Raw genomic sequence first — 19,488 nt, 5'->3', positions numbered from 1 at the left:
ACATGTTGCTGTATGTATTATATTCTATAACATGTTCTCCTGGATTATAAAATAGTGATTGTGAATGTCTTTTCCCATAAGATTAATCAAATAAAAGGATTTATCAAACATTTATTAATGACTGATGGGGAATTTATGAATGTGAATTGGTGTAGAGACTAATTATGAGTCAGAATTAAATTCAGTGTTTCGTAGTGTGCATTTGTATCATAAACTCTAGGCTTGTAAAATGTGCACTATATAGCCTGCATACAGAGTTGGTAAAATGACTAGTTCAGTTCTCCTCATACTGTACATATCAGAGTGATTATCAGTGTTAAAAGTTGATGAAATTTTTTCCAACATTGGTAAAAGCAAACCAACTTTTCTGCTGATCCAGGACATCTGAACAGCTGCTTCACAGGAAAGAAAACAGAACGAAGGGCGATCTGCAGTCTGCTACTGACTCCAGTGAATACATTACAACTAAAACTCTTTCTCTATGTTGAGTCATTGTTGAAAAAGGACAATATAATGTCATCTCATCAATAAGTCACTCTGCACAGTTAGTCAATAACATTTTCGCTCACTGGAAATCATTTTGCAGCATGGTGTGTGTGCATGTGTGTGTGTAGAGTATCAGTGTCTACTATGATTATACTAAATGTACCATCCCATAAGACACAGTTGCTGATTAACTGCCTGTCAACTGACGAATTAAATAATCAACCAATTATTTTAGCTCTAATCCAAATCAGTTTTTTTCTATCACTGAAAGTCCCTGGTGAAATGTATCAGTTCCCGCTTTCACCAGCAGATGGCGTCAGTGATACAGCTCAGATCACAGAGGATGGAGACAAGAATGCCATAACAGGAGCTCGCAATCCCAACGCTGACCTTTTTTCTGTTTGTATTGTATCCGGAAGAGTTTACCCATCACTCTGCTCCTCCCTTTAAGTAACCATTCACCCGTTTTAAAGGACACATCAAATAAACATTCAGGAGGATTCAGTCTCTGCTGAATTAAACACAACTTTTCCCAACAGTGTCGCATAATTGGGCTGAATTAGAGTAAGAAATACTTCAGTACACACCACACACGACAATAGAATAAGATAAATTAAATAGAAAACGCTGTTATTATAGGTTGTGCAGTAGGCTAATTATATACGTAGTGAGCTATATAATAACATGAGAGTAGTGAGATAGATCAAATTAGTTAGCTATTAAACATTGTGCAATGATTATAGTAATGAAATATAATCATATAAACATTGTAATTATTATCGTTCTGCACAATATATAATAATAACATAGTGCAATGCTTAACCAGTTATGATCATACAGAGATTAGACAGCTCAGGTTATTAAGATCAATATCACAGCTGACAGCCATCAGATGTTTTGTCCATTTGTAGTTTTTATAACTAACCTGACTCAATGATTTTAAATGATGTCCTTCGACCCACTGTACACACGCACACACATGCACGCGCGCACACACACACACACACACACACACTGACCGCCGTCTGCTCATTTCCGAAAGCTCACGGAGATTCACCGAGCAGCGACCCGGCCCCTCCTGCCCCTCCTCCTCCTCCTCCTCCGCGCCACAGCGACTCTCCCCTCGGCTCCACTCCGAGGAGGAACCCGGTGCCCCCGGCTGATCGTTTCCAATTACGTTACCCCAAGATGGAGGTCTGCAGATGGCACTGCTAGCGTTCACGAGTCACCGTAGCCGTCCGTGTGTCTTTAATGACGCTTTTGTCGGGACAGAAGTAAATTTGTGCCATCTTTTAGTCGTTTTTTGGGGGGGGTCTACTTGGGAGATACTGAGCTCCAGGTTCGGGTTGTGGCAGCCATGAGCTCCGGGGAAGGAGCGGAGGAGACGACGAAGGACGCCAGCGACATAGCGGCGTTCATCAAGACCGGTGAGCCCGAAAATGAAGTGGGAGAGGTCGGACTGAGCTCCACCGAGAGCTGCTCCCTTTGGTCCAGCTACATGAGGGACATTGTTCCCGTCCGTGTTGTCTGTTTTGGGGGCTCAGACAGTGAAGGATACGGTAGAGCTTTACCGAAGAAATTCATAACTATTATAATAATAGGGTTGAATAACACATAGCAATGGGTAACACAGATGTTTAAACAGCTGAAAAATGGTTTATTTTGTGTATTTTTATCCAGATTGGGCTGCCAGGCAACGTTAGCTAGAGGGCTAATATCCCGAGTTCCATCTTCGGACACGGTTCCCAGATTTTGTCAGCGCTTTTGCAATCCTTTCCGTGTACTTTCCTTTATAATGCATTCTTTTATGTTTTGCTGTTTCTCAGTCACCACGTAACTACTTAACACCACTGTATGTTGTGAAAATGAGGATGTGTATAGTAGGTTTGACCCAGTAAACGTTTGAGAGAAAGGAAAACAGCTACCGCAAAATGTATGCCCGTCCCGACCCAACTGTCGGATCAAAGCGACAGCTTATTATTATGGTTATAACACTGTTAAAATGGCATGTGATACATACATTCCTGCTTAAACCATGTGGAGTGATTGTGGGCATAGCAGAAACGAAGAAAAAAAGCAGGTTAGAGCTGTCCGATAAAGGACACGTTAGTTGAGTTAACTAGTTCCAACATTAGCTTCCAATGATTCAGATTTTGGTGAATCCTGTCTGCTAAGCTAACAAATGCTAGCTAGTTTAGCATTGCTAGCTTGCCAATGAGTTGACAAAGCTGGCGTGTGTCTGAAGCAGCCTATTGATGCAGGGGGCACAAACTTCAATAACGTTTGTGTATTTTGAAACTAGCACGCTGTTAAGTCATTGTTTGTTGTTTACTGTGCTGTCAAAAAAATAGCACAAGCGGGCGAGCTATGTAAACAATACATGGCGTGGCACATATAGCCTGGGTGTGCACTGTGCAGGATGAGCTAGCTGTGTGACATGGCTATCAAGGCCATAAGGCTGCCCTTTTCTTGTCAGTACCACGGTCTGCTGGTTGTGGTATAAAATAAAAAACACCAGAATGCTAGTGACACTGATTTATTAATACACACCGAAACTGTTTGCTGCTTTTAGATATAGTTAGAGGCTGCTAACATTAGCTAAGTAGTTAGTAACACTAACACGGGCCTACAGTGATTTCATAGGCTGCAACAATGGCTCATAAAAATGTGAATTTCTGGGGTCCTTGCAGGCATTTTTAAGGGGTCAGAGAAATGTAAGTTTTTAATTTTAAACAGCAGACTTTGCATAGTGAAAACACATGTAAGGTTTGGCTTAGTTGATATTAATTTTCCACGCCCCCACCTTATACACAATATAAACATTTCTACAGTTGGTGCAATTCTTAACAGTAAATAATTCATATGAGTTGTCCTGGGATACCGTTGAATGAAGTGGTGAATGCCTGCCTGTTTGTGGGTCTTTGACATGAGAAAGCTGGTGAGCCTGTGGGCTGCACTGGTTTGTGCCAGATAACCCTCTAGCTGTGTTCACCCACGGACTGCAGGCAGTGTGAATAAGATCCATTGCCTGATGTCATGTCTGCCAGTGTCATCACCGAACTCCGCTCGCTTTGGTGTCTTTATTAGAGAGACGCCTTTAATTTCCTCAGTGCAGTTTCTCATTGCTCATGTGAAGTTCTACATCAGATTATTCCGACAGAAAGGCAGAAACATGCACGTATAGTAGGCGTTACCAGTAAATGCATCATCACATGTGTGCATGTGATAATCAGATACTCAACTTTGTGAGAATGGACTGTGTGCTTTTCATAAGCCAAGTCCCTTGGCTGTTCTCGTACGCTGTCATGTGTGGGACCGTTGTGGTAGAATTGAAGTACAGTTGGAAGGGTGTAAACAAGGACGAGAATGCAGAGTATTGACATCCAGCCTCTGGCTCCTGTGGTTTAGTGTCTAGCAAGATAATAAGCCACAGAGGGAAGTTCAGTATCCGTATTGAGCTGATCTGATGGCCTCCTCTTACAAAGAAAGGCGAGAGGCATCCTGTAACTCACTTGAAACCACAGTTTGTAGGTTTTTGTTGATGCTGCACAGCTGCAGCCATTCTGCTTCATTGTTAATCAGATCTGTTGCCAATCTGTTGTATAATTAAGTTTTTTAGATTATGGCTCCTTTTTTTTCTGATTACCACAAACCCATCTGCTGCAATTTAAGCTGGCGGTTTAGCAAATATCTCTTTATCAAAAGGGCATTTAAAACCATAAATGAACTTTCTTTGCTTGATAGAAGCAATGACACACATCATTAGCCTTTGTTTTCTCACCACTGCTGAATTAATGAAAGAGAGACAGTGGGTAAAAATGAATGAACATTTTATGCCAAATCACAAGAATATTTTAACACTGATTATGAAATAAATGCAATTTTAATTTCGGACCAATCTGTACTTGAGGCATTGTCATTCACACGATAACCTGTACCAAAGTTCAACTATCTTTAATGTTCACCTCAATTGTACTCCAATCACACTGTATCTTATCTGTCTCACACACCTACAAACATGTTTTAATGCTATTCTTTCACCCAGCTTTCCCATTTGCTGGCACTTGAAACTACATAAACATTAATGAAGAAAAATGACCATCACAAGCTGCTGTCTTGCTCTAATTGCTTCCCCTTTTAGAAGCATATACGTCTTTATAGTCTTGACAACACGCGCTGACGACGAGTTATGTGTTGCTAATCGCACCATAGTCACAAGCAGCCCATCTTCACGTTTAACATGTAACCCAAATTTACTGTTGAACTGTTCTTTTATTGTTAGAAGCTGGCTGCCTCTGTCTTGTTTTACCCTCCTTCGCCCCCCTCCTTGAGAGAGCCTGGTACCATCTGCGGTACCCTGATGTCACCGAGCACAACGGGACAGTGATTGACAAGACCACCTATCGTACGAGTTAATGATAACTGTGTAGAAGTATTTACTGTAAACACGAGCTAGGAGAGAGCTGGTTGGGCACTGATTGAATTTGTATGGTTGCCGGCTCCAAAAAAACATCATCTTAATGTTTGAGGGGTCGGTTCTGAAACTAGTGAAACCATTATCAAAACCACTACAGGCCTGAATATTGATAGGCGACCATTAGATTTGTATAATAAGCTGGTTTGGAAGGCTTGAGTGTCACGTTCAGGCTCCCCTCCTCTTTGTTTTTGCACTCCAACTTCCTCCTTACAGATCTGGAGAATCTTGTTCTGACATGCACAGGTTTGAGTGTCTTGCCACAGGCTACGCTTTTTTTCTTCTTCTCCCCCCCCCCCCCTTCCTCCTCCTCTCTTCATCCCCAACTCCATCCTCATCTCTTTTTCCATCCTTCGGCGTTGGTCTCTTTGTCTTTTTTTTTTTCCCCCATGTCCTTCCCTCTTTTTGCTTTCTTTCCCTACTTACTGCCTGCCTGCCTGCCGTCTGAGCTCTCATTCGCCGCTGTCTGTTTCCGTGTTTTCCTCCCTCTGTCATTCTTGTTGCGTCCTGTCGGGCCATTCCGTCCTGATGCAAAATGACAACGTATAAAAAGAAGAAGAAGGAAAAAAAAAAAAAAGAAAATAGCTTACCCCCGTCTCTCTCCCCTGTCTCCCAGACTGGAATTAATACAGAGGCCTCACAGCTCCAAAACGGGGGGAGTTTTGTTGTGGCATGTTGTCAATCATCAAGTTCTTCCACTCCAAACACATCTTTGACTACACTGATGACTAAGAGGCTGATTTAGTGTAGATTTCATACAGTTATTAGTATAGGATATTATAGCTACACAGTGGGGGGCAAAAAAAAAAAAAGGCTGCGGTCAGCACTGCCAGGACTTCATGAATGAATGTTTAGAGGCCGCAACAGGCCGTTCACAAGGTTGGTCTGTATGTTTTGAATGAGCATCGTGTGTGTTTGTGTGTGTGTGTGTGTGTTTGTGCGAGAAAGCAAGCAGGAGAGAGAGAGAGAGAGAGAGAGAGAGAAATCCGATCCAGACAGAGCTTGCATTTATGACTCAGGCCCATTCACCCAGGATGAGGTCTGCACAGAACCACACACACATGCACACACTTTGAGACTAATGGATATTGATCCAGAAGATGGAGACTGATTGAGGTCTCTCAGTAAAGGTTTCCTCCAGGCTTAAAGCTGCCATGTCAGACGCAGAGCAGAGGCTAAAACCTAATGCCCTACAAAGCAGATTTCTTCTATCATCCGTGTTCATGGGATGGAGGTAAACAGATCATAGAGATACAGCCGGCCAAAGAACTGCTGCACTGTTAATATGTGGTAGATTATGACCTGTAAGCCTTAAATCCAAATATGTGTTGGTAATATGGATATCTATCACTGTACGTGTAATCTGACATCAAAAATATGCACATGTACATTTTGTAATATGCTAAAATTAAGGAAAATCAATTGAAATAGGAAAAAACTGAAATATTTACATTTGGCAAATCAAGTAAATGGCTCACCTTTCTTGTTAAAGTCTGTGTTAAAGACAATAGTGACATGCCTGTATCTACACTGTTGTTGTTCCTCATCTCCATGCTGGCTATGGGGAGGTCTGCTCCTCAATCAAATCCTATATATGAGATGCAAACCTCGTTCTGTGCATCAAATCATTCTTCTTCATAGAGCTTCAGATGGAAGAGAGGGAAGAGAGGGAGTTTATGCTAAAAAAGATGTCAAAACCACTTTAGAAAGGGAGCTCGTCACAGCAGGTATGAACAGGAGGAACAATTACAATGACTGGTAACTTGGTTTTCTCTCCTTTTAAAACTTTGTCACATCAGTAATAAAAAAAATCAGTATAAATCAATGACAGTCCCATATTTTCAAATCACTGTCCTGCATTTAGATTTTTAGAATCAGCTTTATCTGCCATATACGTTTACGCATACAAGGAATTTGACTCAAGCCAAAACAAGGCCAAACATAAACATATTAGTATTATGTAGAAGTAGGCGAGGTTTAGATACATACAGAAATAATAAATAGACCATACAATGTCCGTATACAGGTAAAACTGTTTATGTTAGCTGTAAACAGGATGTAAGGAGTAGATACAAGGTTTTCAGAGTTGCCCACAATGGTCTAATACAAGCAGAGTTATTAAAGGGATAGAAACCACTACATAATCTCTGACACACAGATATATTATCATATTAAACCCAAATGTCTTAATATTAACCCCAAGAAGCAAAAATAGACAGAATTTACCTACAAAAAGGTTTCAGAGCACAGAAACGAGTGAGCTGGAAAGGCAAATTTTAAGAAACTCAGACTCAGACTGACTTTCTCCAATTTGGCGCTGACCCGATCTCAGCGCCCTCTATCTCGTCTTGTCCCCCTGACTTTGTTCCGTTAAGGTCACAGTGTACCACATTCAGTCTGGAATCTACACCAGAGAACGTCCATTTTTACTCATACACACATGCTTTCAGCTGTAAAAAATAACAAAAAACGGCTACTACACACAACTGCAAGTAACTCTACTGTTGTACAAAAGATAGTAAATGGAAGCCAGCTGGAAGGAAAAGTGATGGTTATGAGATGTTTTTCTTTTTTTTTTTAGGCAGGCAGCTTCAATCATGAGCAAATGGACGCTCTGGTAAAAGGCTTTTTAGAGCCGGCTGGAGATTAAGCTAAAACATGGGGGATAAAAAAAAAAAAAGAAATAAAAAAATAAAAATCACTCCTTCCACTCAAACTGTTCCCTTTTATTGTGGCTTTAAAAATGTGATGTTTCAGTTAGAAAAGGCATTCATCCCTTTAAAATGAAACACAAATACAGCAGAGAACACATGGCAACAAGAGCAGCGGCGCAGGCACTTGGAAACCATTCTTGGCGCAGACTAAAAGCATCACATCAGCACATGTGGATAACAGTAATGAGTGAGCATGAATATTAAGGGGGATTTAATCAGTTTATAAAATGGTTTGTTTGAAGGATAGAAGGATTGCAAATGTTATGAGCTGATAGTCTTCTGCTGACCCGCGTTGTGAATCAATCTTTTTGTCATGGACTCAAAAAAAGTGCTGAAAAATCAGTCCGTTTGTCAGTATAGTGTTCAGAGTGTAAATAATTTAAATTGCTCTAATTTTCCCAGGAGTACTTGTCTAAACACCTAATCGTTCTCATCCCTAATAACAGCTGCAAGTACATTAAAATTTAAAGGTGGATTACAACTAGCTGAGCAAAGCCAAACCCCCTCCCCTCCCCTCCCCTCAGTCTGCCGTCAGATCAGTTTTACTGGGAGGATTTATATTTTAATTCTTTGAAAAAAAAAGAAAAAGGATCTTTGGGAAACTGGGTCAGTATGATCAAAGTTTTGGTCAGTTTTAGCGTTTAAACTCAAAGCTGACACAGCAGATCAGGATTAGCACACGTAGCTCTGATTAAATAATCTTTTGTTTTTGCCAGAATATGAGGAAAACATTAAGATGGTCCTCCCAAGAAAAACAATAGCATCAGATATTTCAGCTAACGCCCCCAAAATGACATGTTAACATTCAATAGACAAAGTTAGCGGATGTAGTTTTTAGAGGTTTTTTCACTCATGAGAGCTGTGGGAGCGAGTCAGATTAGGTGTTGTAAAGTTGTAAGAGTCAGATGACCAAAATAATGAATTGCAAGATGCTTAAAATCTCTGTGAAGCTGCTGGAAACTGCAGAGTTTTATCATCATTTTTTGTGAATTCGTTACTACAAGCAAGCCTGTTCACATATAAATATCTACGGGATTCATTGTTAATAAAATATATTGATAGCAGTTTTGAATGTTAAGCCATGAAACAACTCATTCTAGTTGAACGACGGTGGTAAACCTGATGCCAGGCTGGCACAGTGCGTCATCCTTGCTTATGAGAGCCGTGAGAGTGAACCAGATTAGTTTTAGTAAATTTGTGGGTCACACAACCAAAACAGTGAACTGGAAGACACTCTAAAAGCCTGTGGAGCTGCTGGGAACGGCAGAATTGGATGATAATTCTGTGCGACCCCGTTCACATATTAAGTATCCACGCGATTCATGGATATAAATATATTGATCCTAGCAGCTTTAAATGTTAAGACATGAAAATGACTCATCCAGGTCAAACAACTGTGTGGTAAAACTAATGCTAGGCTGGCACAAGGCCTTTGCTGCTAATCTGTGTATCACATCACAGGCTTGTAAGGACCGGTCATGTGGGACAAGTTTACTTTGGCATTGCAATGACATATTCCAATGTACAAAGTCTGGATTTGCCTGCTTAGTGAGAGTGTGCCGTCCAACTAATGTTGTGAGGTGAGCCAATTTCTCCTGATGGCAGCAGAGTAGTAACACCTTACTCCTTAAACACCAGATTTATTGGTCGGGACATGTTAAATGAGGAATTTATATGACATCTTAAAAACTGATAAGGACACCTAACAATCATAGGACCAGGAAGCAAATCTGTGGATGTTGAAATAATCTTTCACCATGTAAATGAAGGGCAACCAGCAACATGCAGTGATATTGATGCAAATGGAGAAATTACAGAAACAAATGTAACATTCGGGGGACTACCATGGTAACAGGTAAAAGGGACCAATGTTTTGAGCCTGTTGATAGGGGTCCACAGTGAAAACGGTCGGAAAACCTGGCCCACACACGTCTGGTTAGACTAAACACTGTAATTTTTCAATCAGAACACGGCGAGCGAAGCAATCAAAAGCCATGAACTAAGAATGAGCAGCAGCACTGGAGTTGTTTGTAGCCCAAAGCACGTAATGATGTCAGCGTGAGCTTTTAGGTGGACCTCGGTAATACAACCCTAAACCAGAACAAAAACCAGCAGATTGCGTTTCAGAGGGAACAACGCTCACTTCCCCCAATAGTCAGATGCTTCTTAACAAGTTTAGTCTTTCTCTGGATGTGCCGTACATGGCAATGTGAAGGCCGGCCTCCGGCAGCTTACCAATGAGGTAGTGCAAGCTTGAAGGGCATTTTAAAAAGGGTGATGAATAAAATTGAGGGGTCCGTGCCCAGTTATGCAGCAGTGAGGTCATTAATAAGATGTCTAAAGATGTATGTTTACAGTAAAAATGCGGCAAAAATGTATAACTGGTTGTACAATGTTTTGAGACCATGTCAGTATGTCATAAGTGATCAACTGAGGAGTTTATGAGAGTATGGAGGGTGTGGGAAAGCAGACCGGCTGAGAACTGTTTTAACAACAAATTGGCTTACTTAAACAGGAATATACAGTGTACATGATTTGTGTGAGAGCAGAGCAATGTGGCAGCAGTACAAGATCCTGTGTGTGATGGTGCGATGTTGTCAGCTCTAACATCATTAGGCATGTTAGAGGTGAGAGTTCATTGGATTACACAGACTGACCTACTCTAATCTGGTGTTTATTCTCAGGGATTACTCTGAGTGTGTGTGTGTGTGTGTGTGTGTGTTTATGTACATAGGCACAGAGGTGGAGAGAAGGTGGTAAGGGACGGATGGATGGATTTGAAACATACACACACACACAGTATCGTGTAGATTTTATCAATAGCGTGCCAACACATAGCTAATGTTCTTTACCAATAGCAAAACAATACTTTTTTGATACCTGGCTGAAGAATATAAATGTTTTTCTACAAAACACTTCTCAAATGTTAAAGGAATTGTTCGCTATTTGGGAGAATATTCTTACTTATTTTTTTGCAGAAAGATAAGCAATTCATGTTAAATATGTTAGCTATATGAAGCTTGAGCCAGTAGCTGCTTAGCTTAGCTTAGCATAGTGACTGAATGCAGCTAGCAAACAATTAGCCTGGCTCTGTCTGGAAGTAAGAAATACATAATACAATAATACAAACACAATACAAGGGCCAAAGCGTAAAAATTACACATTATGTTTTAATGGGGCACAATTTTTGACCACTTCTTGGCCAGTTGCAGTGAATTCCTTAAGTCTTTGCTAGTTACTCAGTGACCTCACAGTAACAACGATACTATGGGAAGTCACATCGGCCAGCTAAAAAACAAACTAAGCTAAATAAAGATAAATAAAATACAGGTTGAAATTAGCAAGTCTTTTTTAATTTGATGCAGAAACTGCTGAAGAAATTAGTATTCAAGCTTGCATACCTTTCCAGGCATTTTATACCGAATTTTGGACACAGTACAGAGTCTCAAACCAAACTGGGAACCAAGCTAGGTAATTTTTAGGCTAAAGCAGTGGTGTAATAATTCAGAGACGGTGGATATTTTAAACTTGCACCAGTAATATTTTCAGTTGTGACAGCTTTCTGTATTCGAGGTGCATGCTTCACCCTACATTTTTATGTCTACCACCAAACAAGGCTGAGTTAGCTGTCTGTCGCCATGGCAACAACAATGCCTCCGTCTGACCCGTGTAACGTCTTTTACTAAGTCTATGTAAACCAGCTCGGTAAAGGCCTGTGCTATCAGCGAGCCTTTACCACTCACACAAACAGACACACAGGTTGCCGCCTAGATACAGACCAGATAAGACCAAAGGCCAGCTGATAAGAGTTAATGGTCTCTGTCGGTTTCTATGATATTTGCCTCTGACTTCAGGCATGGATCCGAAAGGAGTCACAACATAACAACTCCAAACCCCCTAAAGAAAAAAAAGCAGAAGTTCTGTATATGTAATGTGATATAGCTTATGAATCGGGGCCAGCAGAACAATGTATTTATGGTCAGGTTCAAATGAGAAGTGAGAAGAAAGCTATTGAGTGACAGTTGGCTTCGGCTAGTGCTGTTTCATCCTGTTGGATAAAAGTTATTATAAAGTATAATAATAATTTCAAATCTATTCTATTACACCATTAGCCAGGGACTTGAAGTATTAAGATGTTTGTCAGATGTGTAATTTCAAGAGTTTTTGGCTTGTTTAATTCTCCTCTTAGGAACAACTGAAACACACACACACAAACACACACACACACACACACACACACACGTACATATGCAAACCCCTCGCCTCTCTGTGTGTTTATAAAAAGGAGCTTGTCCCACTTTTTCCTCTCATCTGCCGCGCTCTCGTTCAGTAATTTCTCCGGCGTGATAGCTAATTGGTGTGAGCTCGGGGAAAATTTGCCTCCCCGTCGCTGCCTTCTTAAAACAAGCTGGAACGAGTAAAGGAAAAGAGTCGAGGGGGCAAAGAGAAAAATGGAGAGACGATGGAGAAGACAGGAGGTAGGTTAGAGGTGGGGGAGAGCGAGAGAGACGGGGGGCGGGGCAGGCGCAGGTTGCAAGTGGCCGTGAAATCACGTGTGGAGATAACCATTTTCTTTACGCATTCTTGTAAGAGGAGCATAAACAATAAGCCTCGGAGTGACTGAATGATTTTATTGTCCTGTTTGAGGGAAATAAGGAAGTCTATTCAGCACAGGTGGAAAAGAAAGGAGCTGTGAAATTTAAAGAGGGAGAGTGAGACCTTAGAAAGATAATGAAGAGTAGATGTGAGAGCCAACCTGTGTTAATGAAAGAGGTCAGTTAAGGAATTGAATTTGCTTGCAATTGATTAGGATCAGTATGAAAGATTTGCCAGAATGGTCCCTGCTCCTATTTTGAGAGTAGAAAGAGACAACGAGAGAGTGAACCAAACTAGGACAAGTCCTGAAAGACCATTGTACTCCTTTTTTTTTTCTTTGGGTCTCCAGTGCATTCAAAACTGCTATCTCACTCTTGCCCTCCCCATCTCTTTCACTTTCTCATTCTGTCTCTGTCTCTACCTCTGACTACTCTTCAACCCCCTTCCTCTTCTCCAGAGAAATTGATCCACTTTGAACATCGCAGTCAGTGGCCTTTTGTGTATTAAAGCAAAGGCTATACGGACTGCTGAGTTCCTTGAGGGTCCCAGAGGTCCTAAAGCAAAAGGAGGAACAGTTTAAAACAATGGCCTATAGTCCTGATCTTCAGGGGAGAGCCTGACTTTTTCATCTTTGCTTTCTAATATGAACTATTTTACACCTGGGAGGTCAGGTGAGGGCAGATAATAACCTGGTTGGATGAAACAAATCATAATCCTGAGCATCAGGGCTGGGGTGCACTGGTTTATTTCATACTTTTTAGATTGAATCTGCACCCATCTATCATAGATTGCTAATATGCAGTTAAAATTAAGCCTGTCTGGCATATGTTCTGTTAATGATACTTTAGTGCACAGGTAATGATGGATTAAATGTTTCTTCTTTGGAATGAAGAAGAACTGGCTAGCTAGTTCACAATGATTCATTCATTATTATATGTTGTTGACACAAGCACTGTGACTGTCACCACTAATCAGAAGCTGGCTTTAAAGATTGTTAGGTGTAAGTCTCAAGTGGATTATGTTAAAGCAGTGGGTAAAGGTGAATGATGGTTGGGGTGTAGGTCAGGGATAAGCATGTTGTAACCAAGCGTTAGTCTGCGTGTGATGACCAGCCTGACTGTTGGTGGCGTCGTGCATCTTGAGAAATGAACACTACCTGTCCACAAGATGCATTTAAAGGACCATTTCCCTGACTTTCAACTTTGAGATGTAGTGTGTCTCTGGAATGCATCTGCAAAATCTGTTGTTCCTTTGTTTGGCACTAGCAGCATTATTCTCTGACTGTCCTTGAAGGCACCACGACAGAAAAACAAAGGTGGCTTTACCGAAACTCTCTGTGTTAGGCTAGTGATAGGAGAAAACAGAAACTAAAAAATCACAATACTATATACTGTAAAATATCACACGTAACAGAAATAAGTTGAGGTTGTATATGAAGTTGTGGAATTAGAGAGTGTGGAGGAGGAAGCGACCACCGGTTCAAGGTTACAGTTGTAGTCTGATGTACAAACTTCAGCTGCTGAATTTCTTTGAGAGTTTTGAGCCACAGGTGGACAGAAAAGCTGAATGTAACACAAACAACTAGCTACAAAATAATGTCAGAGCAGAGATAACCGCTTTGTTACAGAGAACCATCTGAGAAGACATCCTTGGAAACTGAATAGGGCAGGCACTTTCAAAAAATACTTGACAGGTGATTGTATGAAACTGTCTATCACCGTTTGGGATCTCGAACAAAAATCCTCACAGGACACTTATTGAACCACTGCCTTGTAAGGTAAGAGATGTGGCAATACTATTACTACTACTACCTACCTTATGAGGTCCAATATCATGCTGTAGACACATCAGATGGTGTTACTTGTAAAGTTACAGTAACGTATGCAGCTGCATTCAGTTAGTCGACAGTCTCATCCCAGTCCCTCATTGTCCAAAAAAGGTTAAAGAAGGAATATTTGCCTGCAGTTTTCAACCCTTCGTCCATGATTGTTTCCCAAACCAAGTTGAAGTGTACAGTAGACAGCAGACTGAGGTTTTTTGACTGCCCACTGACAGTCTGACTGACTGTTCTGGCTTGTGTGCTACAGTACTCTTGGTATTCTTGCATTGATCCACATAACTGACCCCAGCGTGGCGTTTGTTTTATGATCCTTGCACACCAGTATTATATATCCAGACTTGATGAGATAAAAAATGTTTCAAATGAAAATCGGCCTCAGTAAAGAGATTTCATGCTTTCTCTGCTATACATTTTGGTTGTTGTTCTTGGATGTCTCTTTTGGAGCCATATGGGCGAACTACAGCCTTCTTCTCAGTTTCCTTTGGTCACAGGGCACCGATTTAAATATACCAGCACATTTCTACCACATAAATGACCTAGTTTTAAGAAGTCATATTCACAGCGGTGAATTTTTACATGAATTGGGGGCAGTATGTCAGGATGTTAAGAGAGGTCAACAGCAGACTCGGGACAAACAACAACAATAGAACGTTTTTGGAGAAAAGAGATTTCCGGCACTGCTCTCCAGATGTGACCTCAACATTACCAATACACTAACTTCCCAGAGTGTTGCCATGTTCAATTTAAGTTGTGTGTGTGTGTTGGTAAAAGTAGAAGTATCTACAGCCTGAGGTGGTGTTAAAGGCATGGAAAATATTTTTGTCAATGAGCTTCTTGCTATGAGTAACGCAGTACTACATGAACACAACGTTTCAACAGTCAGTTTTATCTCCTCACTGATTTGACTCACTTGTTATGGGCGGGGCTTCGGTGGATAAAAGGTGATGTCACATACTTAAGCGGACCAACCAGAACGTAGCAATATTTGAATCAAATTCAAATGATGAAGTATAAATCGGCCACACAGTTGTCAAATCTGATTTAAACCACACCGACACATTCCTGATGACACAGACAAGCTGAGCTGAATGTTAAACTCTAACTTGAAGTTTGACTGTTGCCTACTTAGTCAAGAAAAAACCAGGGGAAGTTCAGGGGGATTAATAAGACCATGTATTTGGCCTGAGCAGTGATGGCAATCATGGCTGAACTCACAAAGAAAAGAGCAGTAACCACAGAAACTGGGACTTCTGTAGAAATCCTTAGAAAACAACGTCACACTACCAACCTCATTGTTTGACTAAGAGGTTATCTTAGGTCAGTGCATGAATACCACAGCAGTGAGCATTAGACAGAGACCAAGATAAAAACATGAAACTCTTTCATTATCACTTTAAGGTCAGTATTACCCACCACGCGACTATTTAGATCATGAGTTTAACAAGGTGACGTCGTGTGTCCCAAGTTTCACTCTCACTATTGGTATCTCACCACCAAGCAACAAAAAATCCTCTCAGATCCCTTAGGTACTATTCAATGTGGTGCCCATGACCCTTGACCTTTTTAAATGTATGCTTAACACCTACAATAACGTCTGCACCTCCATTCCGCAAGACAGCTATGACAGCAGGGCGATTGCTCATTGTTTTTGGGTCCCTCACCTCTCGTTTCAGTCAGTGTGAGCCAGACAATAGGTATTTTTAAATGAAAGGGGGTCTTTCCTTTTTCTGTATGAGTCAAACGATGAGTGTGCCTGCCGAGAAGGGGAAGGCAGGGGCCCATAGAAAGGGTGGTCTTGTGTTAATGTGGACTCGGAGACAGAAACAGTAACAGTGTATGTGTGTATGTGTGTGTGTGTGTGTGTGTTGGGACAAGAGTGAGCTGTCTGTGGAAGGGTAGCTCTGGTAGTTTTGGGATACAGTATAGCCAGTGTTCGACACAGCTGAGGTCTAGGTGAGTTCACTGTATGGAAGTGTGTGCGCATGTTTTGGGGAGAGGGGAGACTTTGGGTGTTTTATGGGATCGAGTCGGTTGAATTTTTTGCTTTGTCATTTCCTCAGCGGCCGTTAGGTGAGTGTGTGTGTGTGATCTGTTTAAATGTATCCAAACAGTTGAGCTGACGTACTAGCAGTTGGCTTATCCTACTATGGTCTGTAACGAAGTTGGCTCGGAGTTAATGCAAGTCTGTGTGTGTGTGTGTTTTTCGTTGGATTGGACTACCTTAACGGCTATATCTCTGAGGAAAAAGCTCCTTCTCTTTAACTGCATATGTGTGTGTGTATATATATCTGTGTCTCTTTATGCACATATACACTTTGTTTCATCCCCTTTTTGTCCACGCATATTTGACTCCTGGCTCGGCTACAAGTCTCATTGTTTAGATAGTGATAAGATGTGGGCAACCACTACTGTAGTCTGGTATTACATTGTTGCACACTGTGGCTTAAGTGGACATCTTTGGCATTGCAAATATGTGAAGTATGCGAGTGTTTGGTCTTTCTCTCGCCTTCTTTCTTTCTTTTTTTTTTTTCTTTCTTTTTCCTTTCTCTCTCCTTCGTCCCATTCATTCCCTTTAAGTTCTCCCAGGTACACAGCTTTAGTGAACATTCCCTTGAGATCTTTTTGTGCTTGTCTGGACTGCTACAGCTCTGCTTTCCCATGCTGTGTGTGTGTGTGTGTGTGTGTGTGTGTGTGTGTGTGTGTATGTATATATGTGTGTGAGGCCTGTGGCAGTGGCTGTTGTTGCCAGCAAGTTTGCTCATGTGTAGTTTTATATGTACCGTGCTGCTATATGGGAACTGCCACAAGCAAAATACTGCTAAATCATAGCTGTCTGGTAGTAGTCACTACCGAAGGAAAACATGCAGAGCGCTATTGTATTGTAAAAGCTGACATTGCTGGTTAATGTTGAAAACAATAAGGGTAATTTAATGTGCTGCAGGGATATTGGTCCTTGTAGGGAAAGAGAGGTCATAGGTCATGGTTTGTTACATAAGCAGTTAGAGGGAGTGTAGTTTTTAGCTTAAAGGTGCAGTGTGTAGAATGTAAAAAACATCTAGCAGAATACACTCAGCAGAAATGGGATATAATATTCAGAAGTATGTTTTAATTAGTGTATAATCACCTGAAAATAAGAGTTGTTTCATTACCTTTAGAATGAGCCTTTTATGTCTACATAGGGAGCCTGTCATGTTTCTACAAACCAAACACTGGCTGTAGAGAAGGCTGTTTTTCTGAATTCTTTTTGTCACTGTAGGTTCATCTACTCGCTTGGAAGGGGGAGGGGCAGTGTATCTGCAACCTTATACTTAGATAAGACTAAATCTTACACACTGGTCCTTTAAGGTTACTTCAGAAAGGCAAATACTTCTGGACTTTATAGTTAAAGGAGAGTCCTCCCACTTCTAGTACAATTTTCTTTATATTCTATAAACACCTATAAACATCTATATTTCGCCTCATATCTATGAACCGCACTGTTGCACTGCGTGACATTTCTGGTCAAGATTTGGGTCACAAATGTTTCCAAAGACTAATAACAGCGATAAAGTTTACAGAGCTTTGCTAGCTTGTTGATCTCAACATCACAGCCTAAGGACTAAGGTTACTCACAATGTATAGTAAGTAAAAAGAAACTGCATAGTGGCGTCTGCCTAACCATGAACAAGACATCAGTTTGAACACTGTGTAAGCATGTGAGTGAGAGAGGTGGAGAAATAAAGCATCACTAAGGTTTTTATTGTTTTCTGATTTAAAGTCAGCTGAAAACTAAAGAGCAGGTTTTACTGTTGCCTGAATAAAAAAGCTCTGCTCTTGTAGATTAGACTCATGCAATCACTTTATTGCAACTCCCAACTGTTGCTGCCAAAATACGGTTGTTCAGTAGTTATGTTGGGACTGCAATAATAATACCAGTCCAGAAAATGGCTACTCAGATGTTTGAGTACCATCCAAACGAAGGATTTCTTACTAAAGAAAATAGTGTGGTGACTTCATTGTTTTATATATCTGAGAGAAGGCCAGTTAGCTGCTAAATGTGTCACGACTGAGCTTCTGTATCTGTATTAGTGTGTCAAGTTTCACATTTTACCAGAACTTAGTGTGAACTGTAGTGTGTTTACATGTTCCTCTTTCTGCAGTGCACTTAGAAGTAGAAGGGAAGAAAAGTGTGAGAATCTGAAACAAACACATAAATCAAAACCACAAACTTAAGAAGAGCCACCGTACAGGTCATGTGTCACGCATACAGTGCGTGTTTTGTACACTGCTTGTAGCACAGGACCCGCCTGAAACCGAAAAATCGATCCGGATCGTATTTTTAGATACTCGACAGCACACGGGTGGCTCTATACAACCGGCGGCCTTCTCAAACAGGAAGCAGTAAGCCTGAGTCAGAACAGTGGGAGCATGTGTCACTGAGTCAGCCATTCAACAGCCCGGCCTGTTTACATGTCGACAGCACATGACACTGAGCGTATCTTCCCCTCAGTTACAGCAGCAGCCTCTCACTCTGTCTCTCTCTCACACAGGCTATAGGCTGGATCAATGGGCCGATTGTTGTATCGGAGGAGAAACCAGTGGGCCTCGGTCATGAGTTATAGGGTGATAAGTAGATGACTCCTGCGTGCACTGGTCCAGTGTAAGCTGAACATACTGTTTCAGAACATGGAAGATTGTCAAGTCGGTGGTACCTTGGTATTATAATTATAATGGAAGTAGAACAAGTTTGAGACGAGGTAGATTTTTTTTCTCACACTGGTGTGTGTGTTCATATTTCTGAAAACGAAGACTTTGTTTTGCATAAAGCAAACTGTTTCTTGTGACTAAGACGACGTTGCTATTTTTGTTTTTCACTTAACTGAACAAGATGATGTCAGAGAGTTTTTCATCAGCCTGTAAAAGGGACATGCACATTTCCAGGGTTATATTTATATTCTGGGGCTCTATTAGTATATGTTTTTGTGATTTACGGTTCAGAAAAAACTCTTATACTTGCTTGTTATGCAGTCCTTCAGTTCAGCCTCTGTCTGAAACAGGCTGTTCAAGACTGAAAATGGAAACCTTTCAAATATATATGTACACTTTTGAGGCTAAATCTGATCCAAAATATGTGAGTGGACAAAGAGAATAACCCATGGAAGGTGTATGCCCACTCTGGAAATTACAGAGTGGGCATACACGAACAATCTGACGTAATCATCACAAGGAGAAAGTAGAGGTAACATTGCTAATGAAGCAATATTACCTCTACTTCAGAGCAGGCTGAAGCCTACAGGGAACATTTCTAACCTACGTCCACATCAGGGGTATATAAATAACAAAGTCAGAAAAAGCATGAGATGTCCCCTTTAACTACTGCACAAACATTGTGAAAGTTT

At 41.0% G+C, this 19,488-nt stretch overlaps 1 protein-coding gene across 4 annotated transcripts in view; it reads left to right on the top strand.

The window, feature by feature from the left end:
• Positions 1-1,638: 1,638 nt before the first annotated feature.
• LOC128373650 (triple functional domain protein) overlaps positions 1,639-19,488 on the top strand; it is a 71,984-nt gene continuing 54,134 nt past the window's right edge. For all 4 annotated transcript variants that reach the window (XM_053333787.1, XM_053333788.1, XM_053333786.1 and 1 more), the window contains exon 1: positions 1,639-1,913. In XM_053333787.1, the coding sequence (XP_053189762.1) occupies positions 1,844-1,913 (70 nt within the window). In that variant the 5' untranslated portion in view covers positions 1,639-1,843. The remainder of the gene's footprint in view (positions 1,914-19,488) is intronic.

The sequence above is a fragment of the Scomber japonicus genome, chromosome 15 (assembly GCF_027409825.1).
Source record: "Scomber japonicus isolate fScoJap1 chromosome 15, fScoJap1.pri, whole genome shotgun sequence".
Lineage (NCBI taxonomy): Eukaryota > Metazoa > Chordata > Actinopteri > Scombriformes > Scombridae > Scomber > Scomber japonicus.
This window is presented reverse-complemented; position numbering and strand designations above follow the sequence as displayed.